The following is a 19,037-nucleotide window of genomic DNA, read 5'->3' on the forward strand; positions in this document are numbered from 1 at the left end:
CAACGTTTTAACAAAGTGAGACATTGCTTTGAAGATGTTATTTTAGAGTGTCCTTCATGTTGCATTTTTGGGCAAAATAAAATGAATAGAAAGAGGGTATAGATACCTGGGTGGCAGGGAAGCCTAGTCAGAGAGACCATCCTACAGCCTGAGGATCCGGGTTCAAGTCCCAATCTCAGCAAACATCCTGCTGAAGTGTCCTTGAACAAGACACTGAATCCCTGCCAGCTGTTCTGTAGCTGAGCCTGACCTCTGACCTCTCTGGAGAGGGGAAAATGAAAAGAGATTTCTCTACACACAGGTATCAGTAACGTATCACATGACATACACATTATATCACATGTTCCTTTCAGAATGAGCAGTGATTAACAATTACAACCCTCTTTCTTTTTCTCCTTTAGATGACTGTACGTCTCTTTGGACATTTGAGCTTTGGCCACCAAAAGCAAAAAGTGCAGAGCCGATCTCTTCCTTCCACCTGGACACATCGGTGATCCTCAAGTACCAGGACTGAAGAAAATCCCAAGTCTTGCAGCATCTTAAGATAGAACCATGGTGCTATCTACTGGTCAACTCTGGTATTGACAAATCAGTCAACTCTACAAAACTGAGCAGCAGCAATACCATAGAATTCAAAGTCCATGTAAGAGAGACGTTACTCCAACAATACACCGAATTACAAGGCAGTGGACTGATGTACTGTGAGATACACCGGAGCAAGTAAGACCAGTCCTACACATGAAAATCTTTCATTGCTTTTCTCCATGTTTATATCATAAAGATGGTCGACTTTTAACCAAACATCATTCTGCATCATCACCATATTTATACTGTATGGAGTTGTCAGTGTGGTTCATTATAGTAATAAATTTCACATGTGAGGTGGATTGATTGCCTGACAAAATATTTTTTTTTAAACTTCCACAAGGGGGCCACAGAGGATCTGCAGCCTAGAGGCAGACAATCCTCAAACTCAGCCGTGAGTTTGTTTCCCTGAGGTTAAAATAGTAACGCCACTGTTGTATTAGTGACAGTCTTAATTGTATTGGATATTGATAGGAGATGCAACTTCACCACACATATTTCACTCAACTAAAGAAAACATTAAAATCCTCTGTAGGGCAGGGATGCAGTTGTAAATAAAAAGGAGAATAAATTATGACCTCCACTTGGTGAAAGTAAACAAAAATCAATAATATTTTCAGAGAAGCATTCATTCATGCTTGGTTTTTCCCTTAAAAGACCATATCCTCAGACCTCCAGTGATCAACAGAAGGCAAACAATCACCAATATAAACAAAAATCAATTTATACTGGAGTTGTCAGTGTGGCTCATTACAGTAAGCCAACAGTCATTACAGTAAGACAACAGCAAAGCATTAATTTATGTTTTGTCTTCATATAACCTACATCAGTTTATCACTACTTAGCATGATGAACTGGTCCTCCTATGAATATGTCACAAAGGTTTATGTCAGTTTTGGGTGATTTTCCCTTCAGCTACATCTGCAGTAACTATTCTATCACTTGAAAGGCACTATAGCCATTACAAGTCAAACTGAAAATGTTTATATGTTGAAAAGGAGTAAAAACTAGTCATAATTGAAAAATTACTAGTCCTTATTCAGTACTATTTAACAACTAGTAGAATTGGAATAGAGACTAGTAGGCTAGTAGTTATGAAAACAGTGACTAGTGAGTAATGAAAAGTTGAAAAGTCTGAAATGACCCATAGGATTCAATAAAAAAAAAAATAACATAAAAGCGACGAGCCAAAATGAAATTCAGTTGTTAGGCTACTTGAAAAATGAGAAAGTAGCCTAAGAAAGTAAAAACAGATTAGTTATTAGGTCAAATGTTTTTTATTTTGAATTTTGCAACATACATAAACAAAAACAGAAACGAGCACGCAGGCCCGAACATGGTAAACAAAGCAAATTATTTTTTAGCAACTACTGCTTTTTAGGGAATCGATGATAAAACTACAGGCGCTGAATGATAATGTGAGAGTGACTTTGTAAGTGGAAACCAGCCTCCTCGATAGCATCGTCACGTGATCTCCCATAGCAACGGCGAGTGTCATCAGTTCCGCTTTGAGAGAAGTGCAGCAGCTCCTCTCCGGCTCAGCTGATCCATTACAGCTCCACTTATAACAACTCAGGAGTTTTATTTCCTTTAACATAAGCCCGCTCGGCGTCCGACGAGAACTGAGTCGACAGCCTTTACTGACAAGACATTTTGGGGGATTTAAAAGAGACTGCGAGCTGAAACCATGAGTCACCTCAACCCAGGGTGAGTGCGATTGTCTGTATATATGAAGAGTAGCCTAGAGGGAGATCCAGGGTTTAAAATAAGCATATTGTAATAGTTTGAGTGCATGCTTTTTTTGTCAGAGTTATCTATTACTTTATCCACGCGTATTTAAATTTGTTTTTACTGTAGAAGCTCTGGATTAAACATATTTTTGCAGGTAAAAGCTATTATAGGAGTACAATAGTCACTTTAATGGTGCAAAGAATTAACAAACTTTAGTTGATTGAATACTACCACTACTACTACTACTACTGCTGCTACTACTACTACTACTACTACTACTACTAGGCCTATTGCCACTACTACTACCACTACTAGCCTACTAATGCCACTACCACTTTATTAGTGTAGCACTTTAAAAGAAAGCCAACAAAGTGCTTCACAATCAACACAAAAGACGGAAACAAGGTTGCACAAGAAAAGAAGATAAAGACAGAAAGAAAGACATAACCCCAATAGTGATGGTCTGATATGGACTGACAGGGTCCTGACAGATACAGATAAGTATGATATTTCTCTGGGACAGGCCCGACTCAGTGCATCAATGGCTCAGAGACAGTCATAGCAAAGTGAGAGGTGATCATTTAACCACGGTGCACTTAGACATGCTGCGGTGACCCTGTTCCAAAGAGAAAACAGGGACACAAAGGGGCGATTGGGTTAAGTGTGCTATCCATCCCCTCTAATTCCCATGGGTAATCAGACACCGGTAATAGACCCCGTAGTTGTAAAGATCCTGTTGTCCCACTCACAAATGCTCGAGGAAATCAAATCTGTGTTGGAAAAAAAGCTGTTTCAGACAGGCTGGGCTACATCCGACTGAAGACTTGATACTGATGTCGAGTTAATGAGGACAAGACGACAACAGCACACAAACAAACAAATGTGGTGTGGTGCTCTGGTAAACTGTTCCATTAAGGTGTGGTTTTCTGTTTGAAAGTTTTAATATAGCTTTACTCTAGTGGCAGACAAAGTTAAAGTTTCGGATGTCATATAGAAACATAGTGAAGCCTTGAACAGCAGTGAAATGTCTTTGGCATTAATTCAATATCTCTTTTTTGTGTTTCTGACATTTTTCTATAGACTTATTTCAGCCTACAACAGTCTCACAGACAAACATCTCACTGGATACTTCAACAACACTCGGATCAGGAGACATCTGCAAAGAGTGGGACTGGTACGTTAAGATGATGATGATGATGATGATGACGATAGAGACACAAATTCCAGTGAAAATAATGGGGGTAAATGTAAAGGAAGACTTGGGATTGCTTTGCCCTACTTTGGAGCCAAGTGGCTTGGCCACATAGGATAACAGAATGAGTGCAAGAAAGTTAGGATTACAGTCAGAAGAAAGTGTTTAAATGTCACTTCACTATACTTCTGTTTGACAACTTAAACAACACTGTCTGAATTGGCCCAGTGCAGTAAACCCCACCCATCTGGATCTCCATGAAGATTAAAAGAAACACTAAGAATTATTTACAAACCTCTATTTGACCCAGGTCTTCTTTGCATGTGGATTTCTCTGAATGGGTCAAGCATCTCTGTAGCAGTCCTAGTCAATGTGTGTGTCTGTGTGTGTGTGTGAGAGAGAGAGAGAGAGAGAGAGAGAGAGAGAGAGAGAGAGAGAGAGAGAGAGAGAGAGAGAGAGAGAGAGAGAGAGAGACCTGCACATGTGCAAGATGACATGCAAGACCCCAAAAAAAATTTTTTTTTGTCAAATTAAGGCCAATAATAAGAGAAAAAGTAAGTCATCCATTTACAGTTTCACTCACACTTAAGGTTAGACTGAAATATTTATTTGCTATTGAATCGGGACGATATTGGCGTTTAATTAAACAAATATTGGCCAGTTAGTGTCATCCACTGGCGATATGGAGCTTCTTCCTTGGCTAGAGCTACATACAAACAGTCTGTAAAACCTGCAATGAAATGTTATTTTCTTTGCACATTTTATTTATTAATTTAATTGTTCAATGTTTTTTGTAAATTAATTCTTAACTTAAAGGCAGTATTCTATCCCAGGGTTTCCCAGGGTGTCCCAGTGTGGTGTCACCCTGCCATCAGGAGCTGAACCCACCGAAAAGAATTTCCTTAGTCTGAGTTTCAGTGGAGAATTTTAGTGTTGCATGATGGTATAAATAATATTTCAGAGGCTTTTCCACCCTTACAAGAAGAAAATTCTGGGGGAAACAGGGAATCCTTGTAATTTTTTGGCATGAGAAGGGTTGATTTAAAGATATTGAATATCTGATCTAAAAGTATCGGTATTGGTCTTCAACACCACATATCAGATCAAACTATACTGACGTTATTATTGTTATTAGATCACCAGGAGTGGGCGGATCGTTCCAGACAAGGAGTACAGACACAAGCTGATCCAGAGAGCCCACCAGAGACACGTTAGAGAATGCCTGGCCCAGGCCATCTTCCACAAGGTACTGGAGATGGAGGTGAGAGGAACACAGTGTCCCGAAGACAAAACCACAATAAACAGTCATCTAATCAGTGGATCTTCTTGCATAATGAATTATGTAAATTTGTCCTGTACCCCTCCCATGTAGCGTATCCATCAAATAGAGATCAAACGGAAACTGGAGGAGTTTGCAAGGCGAGAAAGAGTGCATAAGATCAAGGTACATCATTTCCATACAAACACCGTGTTGATGCCTTATTTTATAAAGTGATTGCTCTTAAAAATGCTCTTAAATCATAGGAAACCATAGGAGAATTGTTTATTATGTCAGCTCATATAGGGAGAGTTCATTTCCAAAATGCTATACATCCATTTTGGAAAAAAATATCTGAGAATCTTCTTCAGCAGCACCAAAATATAGAGGATTCAATCTGTTTAAGTCAATCAAGCATTAAGTTATGTACAATCTTTTGGAAGGTGGAGCGCTCTAAAAGGTATGAAGAGGATGTCATCCGCATCCTGTCTCCACGCCCACCCACGGGCCCCAGGGGCGTCCGAACACAGCATTCTGGGCCAGAGGGGGAGAACTCTGAGTCCTCCGAGTCTGTGAGTCATCTGTCTGCCTTTGTGCTACAGCAGTTTGATTTAAAATGACAAAGCACTTTTCCCCACGCAAGGAATGACAATAATTAATATTCTGAAGATGGTGTATGCTGAGAGGAGTTGATAACACATTGATAACGGTCTGAGTCACAAGCTGAAACACGTCTCTATGTGCAGTGTTGTACCTGTGGTTTCTGTAGTGAGAGCCTGAGCATTATTTGATACGTCATTGGTTATGCTCATTCATGAATAATTAATCATGTCATCCCCTACAAATGATGCACTCCTTGGGCCAATCAGTAACAAAATGCTTCATCCATCCACATTCCATCAACATCGGATCGGTGGTGTAGCAGTTTCAAAGTTTGACATTTTGACCTTTAATTATAGCGCCCCCACCAGGCCAATGAGTATAATGTTTTTAAATGCTGGAATAGTGCGAAAATGCATCATCCCTCGAAGTTTTGTCAAAATTAGACCAGTGGTGTCTGAGATATCACCTGAGATATCGCGTTTGACGGACAGACAGATGGACGAACAGCCTGATCCATAGCCTCCTCTACCCCTGATTTCATTGCATTGAGGACAAATAAAGATCTATTTCAAACATTCAGAGCCATTCACAGTCAAGGCTGGTGTCCAAGGCATCCTCTCAGCTGGTGAATGTCTGTCAGTAATGGAAGTCATTATCTGTGCATGCCGATAGTTGCCAGGTTTACGTTGACACTTGAGTTTGAAGAGCTCTCCTGCCTGCTGTTTGCTCTGGGTGCAGACGGGGGTGTTTAAAGTGAAGTAGTGGGATTAGATGCATGTTATCACAGCTTTGAAACGTAAGACGTCGCAGGCCTTGATGCCTGAATAAATACATGATGAGGTCACGAATGCCTGGCTGGTTTTCCTGGCTTTGATCCCTCTGTTTACCCTCTCAAATCTCTCTCTTCTCAAGTCTGCAAACATCTCACTCATCAGCATGTTGGGGCTTGTTTAGAATCCATCAACTGTGATATGTTGGTGAAAATGTCAAGGTACTTCTTGTAAAATGATTTTTATTGTAGTTAATCAATGACTATGCTTAAATATTTAAAATATGCGTTCTGCACACCCCTGTTGCCATACCATATAAGATAAGATGAAACTTTAATGATGGGGTGTATTAAACATAACACAACCCAGTAGATATTATTAAGTAGTAATATATGAATTACAGCATGCATGCATGGTGCACAGCAGTTGAACATAATGACGCAAAGAAAAATGAATGGAAAATATGTGCAATATGACAAAATATACAAAAATATGAAATATGTACTTTATTAAAATAAATTTGAAGAAAAAATATGAACCCCCCCCCCCACACAAAATCATAAAAATACCAAGATATATACAGTATATAATAAAGATGTATCTACTGCAGAATAATCAATGCGTTTGATTAAGAGTTGAAATGAAAGCTTGGCTAAATGTATTACAATGCAACAGATAGTTGCTTGCAATATGTCATAGTGACTGTAGCTATGCGTGTAAACATAAATACACATACATTACAGTATGTGTCTTGTCCTGTGTGCTGCAGCCGGGCTCGTCTCGACCCAACACTGCCCCGGGGAAAATGCAGAGGCCGGTGCGTTTGAAGCCCATCCACAGCAGCAGCACCACGGCTTCCCACAGACGCAGCTCCCCTTACAGACACGAGTCCTCCAATGAGACCGACCAGCCATTCAACTGCACTGTGAGACCATCTACATGCTGTATTGTGTGTCATTCACATACACACACGAAAACACACACGCACTCATTCATTCACATGCCTAGTTCTGTACAGAACGTGCATCACACATGGGATTGATTTAGGTTTATCGACACAGACCAAAATCAAATATATTTTTGGCTTCAAATATTTTCATCTTTCCAACCTATTTGACTACTTATAGTAACCTACCTTTTACACATTTTGTAGTAAAGATATTCAAGTATAAATATATTTGGCTATATCAACCCATATATTTGACAAAGTAATACGGACGCGTACTGCACATGTATGCAAACATACAGTACAGAGCAAAGTCATCAGTGTTAATTTAACTCTGAGAGTGTAAAACACTATGCCAGTGTTTTATAATTCCACACCCATCAGAGTTAATTTTACACTTTCAGATTGTTTTAAACAGCCATCTCAGAGCCATATCAGCTCTGTGAGTGGACAAACAACTCTTCAGTCAACACTAAATTATTGTCACAAATGGAAAATCTGCTGTGTACACATATGCACATGCACACACACACACACACATTATCTTTTACTCTGACACGTGATGTACAGACTGAAATCTTTCCACAATGTGACATCAATGACTTTTTTTCCAGATGGACAAGGAGTCCAGGCGGCGTTTGACCATGATGGAGTTCTCCCGCGGCGTTTCCCCCTACTGTCTCCCAGTCATCAACAACTTTGTCACCCCAGTGCCTCCAACCACTAAGAGGAAAGAGAGGGGCCTAAAGGTCACCGCCAGTGGCACCCTCAGGGGCCGCAGACTGCGCCCTACCACCGCCCCCGGTGGACCTGACGTCAATGAGGTCTTAATCTCTCTCTATGTGTCTCCCTGGAAACAATACTCTCCATAACAAGCTTACAAGCAGTAGCCCCTTCAGACCAATCAGTGACAACAATGAAAATTTCCATTAGTAGCCTTAATTCCTCCAAAACAGAACAGGAGGAGCTTATAAATCATTGTGAGGCCTATAAGCTCTTGTCAAATTTTCTAATGATGAACTACACATTTGTACAAAATTTCATGATGGTAGCTCAAACCAAGTAGGAGATATACTTTATAGTTTTCAACTAAATTTAAATGCCTCATCTCAAAGATAGAGGTATCATGCACCACGTTTCATCAAAACTGGATCGGTCATTTCTGTGGTATTTTGTTTGACTAACAAAGGACTAATGAAGAGACAGATCACGAGCAGGTGCATGCACAAACACACACACAATGTCAGCATGAGGAAAAACAAATAATGAAATTGATTTATTTTCCATTGCTTAGTCAGTAGTCATTGATTATTGCTACACACAGTATATTTGCACAGTTAACACAGTGGTAGCACCCACCCGTATAGATCATCCAGGCAGGTTGGAGTCAATTCAGTTTTCAGTTCAATCAATTTTCACTTGTTAATGACACAGCATTCATTTTCAGTTATTTCATTCAAGGTAGAATATAGTTGTCCTTCGATTTTGCGTCTCTTTCTGGAATTTAAAGACAAATTAACTTCCTTTGACCCCAACGCTGTCTCATGTATGTCCTGCCCTTATCCTGAATACCCTTCCCTTTTTCGTGCAGGAATCCCCCATGCTGAGGAGCTCTGTGCATCAGACCAGAGTGGGTGTGAACATGGTGTTTTTTGGCAAAACGGTGCACCTCTCCCACGACCTGATTGACATGAGGGACGAGGTCAAAGTGTTCCAGCAGCACTGTGGAGGAGAAAACCTGTGTGTGTACAAGGGCAGGCTCCGTGAGGGAGGTTAGTTTGGGGATCTGTGTGTGTGTGTGTGTGTGTGTGTGTGTGGGAGGGAGGTCAGTGAGATAACCTATGTGTATACAATAGCCTTTAAGCAAACAAATTGCACAAGGCAGGTCAGGTCATTATTAGACCTTATTATCAGGCCTCCCACTCTATGAGTCAGTTCTATGCCAACAAATGCAACAAGATAACCGATTACCATGCAAGTGGCGATTGCACAAGTTACTATTAAAAAAGGATTGGCCTGGTGGATCAGTGGTTTAAGGCTTGTACCATGTAAATGCGATGTCCTGGGTTCGAATCCAGCCCAGGACCTTTGTCGCATGTCATCCCTTTCCCTTTCTCTCTCCCAGTCTTTCCTGTCTCTCTAAACCTTGAACTATGTAATAAAGGCAAAAAAAATGGCTCAAAAATAATCTTTAAAAAAAGGATTGGAAAGGCTCTTCTGTAACCAGAATGTCACAGGTTTGATCCCCCACAACAGCCAATGTGTCCTTGAGCAAGACACTGAAAGCCCTACCTGCCAATGTAATATCACAACTGAACTGCTGTTAAAAACATCAGTACCTCTCATCCACGTCATCTATCTTCCCCTCAGAGACGTTCCAGTTCGTGTCGCGGCGACACAGAGGTTTCCCCTTCAGCTTGACATTCTTCCTGAACGGGCTGCAGGTGGAGCGGCTCAGCTCCTGCTGTGAGTTCAAACACAGGAAGGGCTCCCGGCTCGGCGGCAGGCACGGACACTTCGGCTTCTCCAGCGTAGAGGGAGCATCACCCTGCTACAAGTAAGATCTACCTTTAAAGGTAGACTGTGTTGCTGTGTGTGTGAAAGGAGCTGGGCAATGTAACTCAAGAGAGATGAATGAAATGACAACAAGAAGCACACTCCACCTCCTACTAGCAGTAACGTTATGTCATTATTAATGGATGATGCACAGTTTGTTATCTTTTATTAGTTGCTAGTGTGAAATCAACACATAAAACAGCAGAGCAGTAATAGGTTAAGATATACGAGAGCTCCACTCCCTCTTTAGACTTCAAATCCCATATTTATGGTTTAATTTTTCAGATGCATCATAGCAATGGGGTTGGACAAAAAGCCCACACCTCCGCCAAAGAGGGTCAGAGAGGACGAGGGAAGAGAGGTGACAATCACCAGCCCCAGGGAAACCCCCCAGGAAGCTGTAGAGATGGAGAGGGAGCGGGAGAGGGAGAGGGAGAGGACGGGGAAAGACGCTGCCCCCCACCCAGAGCCTGGAACCAGCCAACCACAGGACATGGAAACAGAGGTCAAAGAAGACTTACAACCTGAGGAGGACAAAGTCAGAGATGGTATAGTGACTACAGCGATTGAGTCAGATTTGATATATAATTCCTAATACAGCCACCCCACTAAGATAGAACTGAAAAAATGTAATAGACGAAGTACAAGGGGCTAAAACTGAAGACAAAGCTGAAGAGAACAAAGACAGTGTGATGTAAATATAAGTCATTGGCCTAGTATTTTCCCACACCATGCCTCATGTGTGTGTCCTTGCCTACAGATTATGAAGAAGACTTTGAAGCAGATGACGAAGGGCCTGCACACGATACAGAGGAGAAAGAAAAGACATCTCTGTCTCCATCCAGTGAGAGAGAAAAGCAGGATAAAGAGAGAGACGCCTCTGAGAGTGAAGATGATGACAAGGACGGTGGGTGAATCACTTTGTTTGAACGCACTTCTCACGTATTGCATGAGAGGAGTATAACTGAAATTCAAGTAGCCATTACATCATACATAATTCATTCAGTCAAGGCCTGTTTTTATACAACGAAACAGAATTACTAACGGAATGTATGGGTCCTAGTGTGACACTGAATTTGCTAAATTTGTGCCATAAGCTGAAAAGGTGTAAGAACCACAGCTGTACACTGCAACTGTACTACTGCAACAAATCCCATTTAAGAATTGGAGGATTGGAACAGGAGTTGTGATTTTCTGCTGAAGTGCTCCATCTTCCTTGCACAGAGGACAGGAGGTCTCATTCAGCCTCCAGCTCCTCAGACAGCGACAGGGAGGAGAGTGATGCTGAAGACACCAAAGACATCAAAGAGGACCAGACAGCAGAGCAATCTAAAGACCACGAGGAAGACGCTCAAGAGGTCGATCAAGAAGAAACCCCCGTTCCACCAGCCGAAAACGACAAACCGAATACAGAAGAAACTAGAGCTGCTGAGAGCGGCTCTCCCATCCCGCCTAATACCGCCACCTCTCCTATGGCAAAAGACTCAGAAATACAGGACAGCCCCGGGGACAGCACAGGGTGCACAGAGTTAGAGGTCTCAGACAACAATGTCCCCTCAGGGAACGAGCCTAAAGGGAACGATGACACCTCAGGAGACAAACCGGGACAAGAGGCTGAGAAAAGTGTAGATGAGGACAAACAGGAGGAGGAACCTGAGAAGGGTAAGTATATACCGGCAAACACAGACTCTGGAGCTGTCGCCTGAGTGAGAGATTGGATCAGTCCATCTTCTATGGAGCTTTTTCCACTATTATTACAACTAGGGCTGTAGCCAAGACCACCTCAGTCGAGTCCAAGTCAATTACAAGACCAGGTGCAGTCGTTGAGTCCAGAACAAATCAAGTGCTATTCAAGGCCAAGACCAAAGTAGGCAATATAGTACATTTCTTTAGTAGTAGGTAATAGTACATTTCTTTCCAAATGCAAAAATAAGTAAGGAGTTTTTTTTAAGGATGAACAGAAATGTAGATCTATTTGCAAATCTCTCTAGTCTACCCTTCAACATTCAACTTTGCAACAAAATGCATAATAAATGCATAATTGACTAATCAGTGCATAAAGGTTTGAGGACCACCACATGAAATCCCTTAAATTTGTAGTACTGGGGGAAAAAATCAATCAATAAATAAAATTATCAATAAATGTACCCATTTTTTTTTTTTTTTTAGAGTGGCAGGAGAAATTCGAGTCAACACCTGATAGTGGCCGAGACCAAAACAAGTCAGAATAAAGTAGGCACAAGACCAGGACAAGTCCAAGGTGTCAGAAAAATGGTCTGAAGAGCGGACTCGAGTAATACAGCCCTGACTACAACTAAATAATTACTCTAACATAGTATTATCCACTACTGTTTCTCAGTTCAGTGACAATATATGACGTTTTAATAGTGGAAAAAAATGTGTGCCGTTGTGGGTTTTTTTTTGGGCTCTGGTTTTATCCTCTTTTGTTTTATGTTTCCTGTGTGTGATGATTTCCTCTCTGATCCACTTGGTAATCTAATAGACTAATTTCATTTGAAAGGAGGAAAGAGATGATTAGTGGGAAATTTCCAGCTTGGACTGATTGTGATTGTATTTTAATTTTATGTTATAATTTCTTAATTTTAAATCTTGCCTGACAGTGTTTTTAGACTTGAAGACTTGAATTTTTAGAAATATGTGTTGTACCTATTACCCCATTTATTTGTCTTAAAGCTGCACTATGTAGTTTTGGTAAGAGGAAAAAATGACTTGTGTAATAGTAATTTCCAAACAGTTAAAACATCATGTATCCAAACTAAAAATTTATATTGTAAATAAGGTGGATCACTGCAGCCAAACACTTACTTTCATTCAAACTTTCATTCAAACTGTACTCCTGGGATCAGTTTTATCTTATAAGTTTAATTCCAGATAGAGACATTCCATAGTTTCAAATGTACATCCTAAAACTACATAAAGCAGTTTTTAAATGAGGCCTTGTACTTGTGCATTGTGAAGCCTTTCTGGTTGTGTTGTTACTGAATCATGTTTGTGCATTTGTTACTTTTTTATTTTGTGCATGTTAATCATTATTTTGCATGTTGTGCTGTTTTCTTTTGTGCTGTTTTCTTTTTACCCCCTGCACCTATGAGATTAAATAAATAATGTCTTTGGTTTCATATTTCTTTTGTGTTTTCTCATTGCATTTGGTCAAAAATTCCTCATCCGTCACAACTTTGTAATGTCACAACTCATCATGTGTGGTTTCCAAAAGTTAATCTTGTGCTTGATGAAATGTGAATCGATTTCACTGCATGTGTGCATGTTTCTTTCTCTTTTCCACGCCTAACCCAAGCCAAGTCTGTGCAGGAGAAGCTGGCGGCGGCCATTTTGAAGGAGGCCCAGTGTAGCTCTGAGCCAGAACTGAGTGACACCAGCACTGAGGAGGAGGAGGAGTCCGCAGGCAAAGGCCATCAACAGGACAACAAAGGTACCAGATTTTAATTTTCATCAAAATAAATAGATTGCACACAATAAAAATGCTCTCAACTCTACTATAAATGTCCTTTTTGTTGTGTAGTTGCAGAAGACAGATATAGCTGATATAACTTTTTGTTGCTGCTGTTGATAAAGAGTACAAAACTTTCCTAAAAGTATACAACATAAGGCAAAGAGTGCAAACAAAGCATGTCATTTTCCAAAACAACCTTTCAATTGTATTTGCAGATGCAGTTCCAGAGAAATCGGTGACATTTACAGAACAGCAACAGACCCACACAGAAGAGACGAAATGTGAGGAATGTGCTGTTGGTACAGGCGAAGTGGTAGAGGATCAAGGAGAGGTGACATCTGAGCCGAAGAAACAGGAGGATGAAACTGAACCAGAGCCCCATGAGAATGGTGACAGTGCCAGAGATGAGATGGGCGAAAAGGATAAGGAAAAGGCTGCATCAGAGATAGATAAGGAAGAAGACACAGAAGAGAAGGATCAATCAGAGGAGAGAGAGGAGACAGATGCATCTCCACATCCTGAATCTGGAGAGAAAATGGCAGGAGACAAGACTTCAGAGCCTCAAGAAGATGAACCGGCAAAATCCACTGACGCAGAGGCTACAGAGAAAGACCAGGAAAAGGAAGAGGAGGAGGAGAAAATCACAGTGGAGGATGACACACAGCCCGACGAGACAGAGCAAGGGGCAAAAAGCAGTGAAGGGGATGAGTCATCAGCATCAGAACTTAATAAAAAGACGAATGAAACAGATAATGCAGAAGTGGAGGCGGTGACAGCAAGTGAGACAGTGGAGATGAAAGCGGAGCCCTCGGAGGAGCAAAAGGCCCTCAGCTGTGAAGAGGCACCTGTAACTGACACAGAGAAGCAGGGGGATGGGGACGCCACAGCTGGAGGATCGGAGACAGACGTCACACCAGAGAATTCAAGCAGCTCATCAGAGGGGAGTAGAGACACAACAGTTCATGCCGAGAAGATACAAGCAGAAACAAGTGAGACGAAAACAGAAGATGAGCCCAGTAAAGCTGATGTCAAAGAAGAGGCAGCAGAGGAGGCTTCAGGAGTAGAGGCTAGTAAGGAAGACAATGAACAACAAGAGAGTGTTAAAGACAATCAGGGAGAAGAGGAAACAGAAAAATCTGTAGAAGTAAACAGAGAAGAAGAAAAGGCTGAACCGGAGAAATGTGAGGATGATAACGCGGGAGATAACCAAACAAATCCAGAGGAGATAACAGAAGGGGACACTATAGAGGACAGAGAAACGACTGGAGAAGATAAGACAGAGGAGGAAGGGAATGATGAGACTAAGGCAGAAGAAAGGGTGGAAGATGAAGAAAACAACATAGCAGAGGGGACTAAAGATGACGTAAATGCAGAAGAAAACACAAAGGAAGAACCACTGGAGGAAAAGTTTGACAAAGAAGAGAAAGTCGCAGATGAAGAGAAGGTTGATGAAGCAGAAAAGGCAGAGAAAGATGAGGATGACAGCAAAGTTGAGGATAGTGTTAAGGATAAAGACGATGGAGAAGAATCTGAAGAAAAGGATGCTACAACTGATAAGACTGTAGAGGGTGAAGAAATATCAGAGGTTTCGGAAGAATCTGAGAAAATTGTAGATGAAGATGTGGATAAAGAGGAAGAGACTGTAAAAACATCTGATGAAAATATTGTTGAATCAGAGGATGTAGGTGACGGTGAAGCAGTAGATGAAGCACAAGGGGCTAAAACTGAAGACAAAGCTGAAGAGAACAAAGACAATGTGATGGAGTCTGATAATGTTGAGAAAGAAAGTGAAAAAGAAAGCAACAATAGTGAAAAGGGTGAAGTTGATGCTGAAAGTGGAGAGACTGCTACTGGAGCAAAGAACAAAAACCAGGCGGATGAGGCAGAGGCTCCAACGCAAGACAAAGATGAGACAAAAACAGAGGAGTGCACCGAAGATGAGACAAAATCAGAGGAGCATACAGAAGACGAGACAAAAACAGAGCAGGGTCCTGAAGACGAGACAAAAACAGAGCAGGGTCCCGAAGACGAGACAAAAACAGAGGGTCCCGAAGATGAGACACAAACAGAGGAAGGTCCCGAAGATGAGACAAAAACAGAGGAGCGTACAGAAGACGAGACAAAAATAGAGCAGGGTCCCGAAGACGAGACAAAAACAGAGCAGGGTCCCGAAGAAGAGACAAAAACAGAGGAGGGTCCCGAAGATGAGACACAAACAGAGGAACGTCCCAAAGATGAGACAAAAACAGAGGAGCGTACAGAAGACGAGACAAAAACAGAGCAGGGTCCCGAAGACGAGACAAAAACAGAGCAGGGTCCCGAAGACGAGACAAAAACAGAGGGTCCCGAAGATGAGACACAAACAGAGGAACGTCCCGAAGATGAGACAAAAACAGAGGAGCGTACAGAAGACGAGACAAAAATAGAGCAGGGTCCCGAAGACGAGACAAAAACAGAGCAGGGTCCCGAAGAAGAGACAAAAACAGAGGAGGGTCCCGAAGATGAGACAAAAACAGAGGAACGTCCCGAAGATGAGACAAAAACAGAGGAGTGTCCCGAAGACGAGACAAAAACAGAGGAGTGTCCCGAAGACAAGACAAAAACAGAGAAGGGTCCTGAAGACGAGACAAAAACAGAGGAGTGTCCCGAAGATGAGACAAAAACAGAGGAGCGTATCGAGGATGAGATAAAAACAGAGGAGTGTACGGAAGACGAGACAAAAACAGAGGAGCGTACCGAAGACGAGACTAAAGCAGAGGAGCATACTGAAGATGAGACAAAAGCAGAGGAGCGTACCGAAGACGAGACTAAAGCAGAGGAGCATACTGAAGATGAGACAAAAGCAGAGGAGCACGCTGAAGATGAGACAAAAACAGAGGAGCGTACCAAAGATGAGACAAAAACAGAAGAGGGTACCGAAGACAAGACAAAAACAGCGGAGCATACTGAAGATGAGACAAAAGCAGAGGAGCATACTGAAGATGAGACAAAAACAGAGGAACATACTGAAGATGAGACAAAAACAGAGGAGCATACTGAAGAAAAGAGTACAGAGGTACAGACAGCAGCTGTGGAACCAGTGGAGGCCGAAGAAGGTGCTGAAAGCCATGAAAAGGAAAGTGAAGATGACAAGGATGAGCAAACTCCTAACATTGATAAGGTAGAAAGTGAGTCTAAGACAGAGGATGCCAATGTGGATAACCAACAAGAATCCTATCAAGGAGACTCAGAGCCAGTGACATCTGGTGTGGAGGTCGAAGAGGAATCTAAATCAGATGACCTTAACACAGATAAAAATGACACAGAGACTGAGGAAACAAAACAACATCCTGACAAAGATGCTGAGCTAAAGGACAGCAAAGAATCTGTCCCTGAAAATGAAGACAGAGATTCAGATACAAGTATAAAGAATGTCCAGAATAATGTCAAAGAGGTAATAGATGAAGATAAAGAGGAATCCATCGCACCTCATGACTCAAACTCTGACAAACTCTCAAACGGAGATGAAAATGCTGCTGGTGTCGACCTTTCTGCTGTGGATGGAGAAAATGGAGCAGACACAGAGGAGGCAAGCAAGCCCTCAGAGGAAGGAGCAAGCGTGTTGCTCAAACCTCAAGCAGAATCATCACAGCTTACACACAATGATGCTGATCATGCAGAAGAGACCAATGAATTAGGTAAAGAAGCTAATGTTGTTGAGGAGACTACTGAAACTGAGAAACACACTGTAACTCCAGAGGCCTTAGGAAGTGAAGACAACACAGATTTAGTCACAAACTGGGTATCCGTGCATCAAGCATCAAAGTTCTTTGAGAAATTTGTTGAACCTTTAGATGACTTGAAGGGGTTGGATAACACAAGAGCAACAGAATCTACAAATGGGACAGAGCTACCAAGACCAGTGAGTCCAATTAAAATGTTGAAGATGTCTGAGGGTGAAGCCGCTGGTGACATCAATGTTGAAAACGCAGAAAAAGAGCCAATACCAAAAGACGGAAATGAGTCTGAGGACAATACCAAAGTGGAAGCCATACAATCAGACCTCAGGAGCAATCACTCTAAAGATGACGATCCTTGTGAAAGTGGATCCACCAAAGATACTCAGCAAATGAAGGAGGAGACTGAGGACACAGTCTTACCCATTACAGAGACTGAACAAAATGTCGAAGAGCCCACAGCCCAGCCAGTGAAGGAAGACGCAAGCTCAGAAGAGCACAAGGAAACCAGTGGATCTCTTGAAGAAGATAAGGTTCAAGATGCACCAACAGAGAGAAACACTGAGCAAACTGATATTTCCAAAACTGAGATAGAAAGCATTGCAGGTACACATCTTTCAGTCGACAGTGTCAAACCTGAGAGTGTCATTGAGAACCCAAAAGAGGAGAAAGCAACCGAGGATGATCCAGAATTGAATGAAACACAAACAACAGTTGAAGAGATACAAGACCTCCCATCCTCGTCCAAAACTGAAGAGCATCAGGAGCGTTCAGAGAGTCCAGAAAGGATCTCCAAATTGGATCCTGCTGACATGAGAGCAGGTGAACTTGAAGAAACCAAAGAAATAAGGGAAAAGAGAGAAGAAGAAAGCACAGAAGTCACAGAAGTAACTGATCATACAACTTCTAAGTCAGAAGATGGTAGCCAAGGGGATTCCCAAAGTGGACAGATCCAACCCAAACCATCAGACGGCAGCATCAGTGGAGACAAAAAGGACGTACAGTTGATCGAAGACATCAAACATACTCTCAGTAAAGACCGGTTGAGCACTTTCTCAGTGGACGAGACGTTGTTTGGTCGCAGTTCATATCCTTTACGGACTACTGCAGGGACAGAGAGTGGCCATTAAGCCAACACACCTCAGAATGGCACTGAGGTACAGTAAGTGAAACTTTTTGTTTTGATTTTTTGATTTTAAATGGACTAATATGTGAAAAAGTTATTACATTAATTAAGTTATTAATAAATTATGAAACACTCTTGTGTTCTCTTTTGCAGAGCACTTTCAACAATCAGATGGCTACATGAAGACCTGGAAGTATATTATCAGTGATCACAAAATGTGATTTTATATATTGGTCAAATCATAGATGTTAATATGCTGATCATTTGAAGTGAAATCAAGATGACTTTAGGTTCAACAGAAGCCCTGTAGTGACTCACGATGTCTGTGTTTACAATAAAAACTTAAATAGTCTTTATCCTTCAATTACCAACAAAAGAAGCTGCATAATGAGTTTTGATTGTTGCATAGAACATTTACAATTGGCCCATCTCTTCCTATTGTTGGTAACAAACAATGAGGCATAGTTTCTGCAAGGTATCAAGTACAGCTGCTATCACCAATCACCTGTAAACAGATACTCTTCCACTCACGCTGCACAAATGATTGAATAATTCATAGCTGGTAGACTCCCATAGCTTAGTTTGCCCCAAAGCACCCTAGCACACTTTTTACATTCCCAGTGACTGGCCCGCTGGGCAAAAGCACAATGTTACTTTTGCTTTGATCAGAGATGTGTGATTGCATCTGTTTTGCACAGGAGGAAGCAATACTGTATGTGTGTTGAGGTGATCTGACCGTTTTAGTCAGTGCTTTGACATAATAGCTTACTCATTATTTTTAGATAATGTGCATATATGCATCAATACAACTTTGAGGAGGGGAACAATATGGTAAACTAAGGAGGGGACATGAATAATTTAGTCTTCACCTATAGGCTAATAGATGTCTAATTAACTCGGTAAAAAAGTGGTGAAATTGTGATATGTCCAATGTAGGCACTGATTTGTGTCATTATTGCTGCTAACACTACCTCTTACTCAAAAACTGTAGTTAAGATTTTGTTCTGCCTTTTCATCTGACTTTTATGGTTAGTGTGGTTTCACCTTTACATTTCATATCTGTCAAAGTCAGTGACTGAATG

General features: G+C 41.5%; 1 protein-coding gene across 1 annotated transcript; it reads left to right on the forward strand.

Annotated features, from left to right (window-relative positions):
- Positions 1-2,197: 2,197 nt before the first annotated feature.
- On the forward strand, positions 2,198-17,959 carry erich3 (glutamate-rich 3). The gene is made up of 16 exons (XM_071545443.1): positions 2,198-2,292; positions 3,397-3,490; positions 4,644-4,769; positions 4,881-4,952; positions 5,210-5,338; positions 6,909-7,064; positions 7,700-7,909; positions 8,677-8,857; positions 9,456-9,642; positions 9,927-10,189; positions 10,402-10,548; positions 10,866-11,303; positions 12,958-13,092; positions 13,383-13,508; positions 13,563-16,729; positions 16,817-17,959. The coding sequence occupies exons 1-16, from the start codon at positions 2,273-2,275 to the stop codon at positions 17,957-17,959; spliced, it is 6,594 nt and encodes a 2,197-aa protein (XP_071401544.1). The 5' UTR covers positions 2,198-2,272.
- The last annotated feature ends 1,078 nt before the right edge of the window (positions 17,960-19,037 follow it).

The sequence above is a fragment of the Centroberyx affinis genome, unplaced genomic scaffold (assembly GCF_046629955.1).
Source record: "Centroberyx affinis isolate AG114_WGS23_722 - 3 ecotype Tasmania unplaced genomic scaffold, CSIRO-AGI_Caff_v1 ptg004902l_1, whole genome shotgun sequence".
In the NCBI taxonomy this organism is placed as follows: domain Eukaryota; kingdom Metazoa; phylum Chordata; class Actinopteri; order Beryciformes; family Berycidae; genus Centroberyx; species Centroberyx affinis.

What these genes read in the sequence shown, in the direction of transcription:
- erich3 (XM_071545443.1), top strand. Translation starts at nt 2,273, where the DNA reads ATGAGTCACCTCAACCCAGG. An exon ending in GGAGGACAAAGTCAGAGATG is followed by an intron (nt 10,190 to 10,401) that starts GTATAGTGACTA and finishes CCTTGCCTACAG; the next exon opens with ATTATGAAGAAGACTTTGAA. An exon ending in GCGTGTTGCTCAAACCTCAA is followed by an intron (nt 16,730 to 16,816) that starts GCAGAATCATCA and finishes GTTGTTGAGGAG; the next exon opens with ACTACTGAAACTGAGAAACA.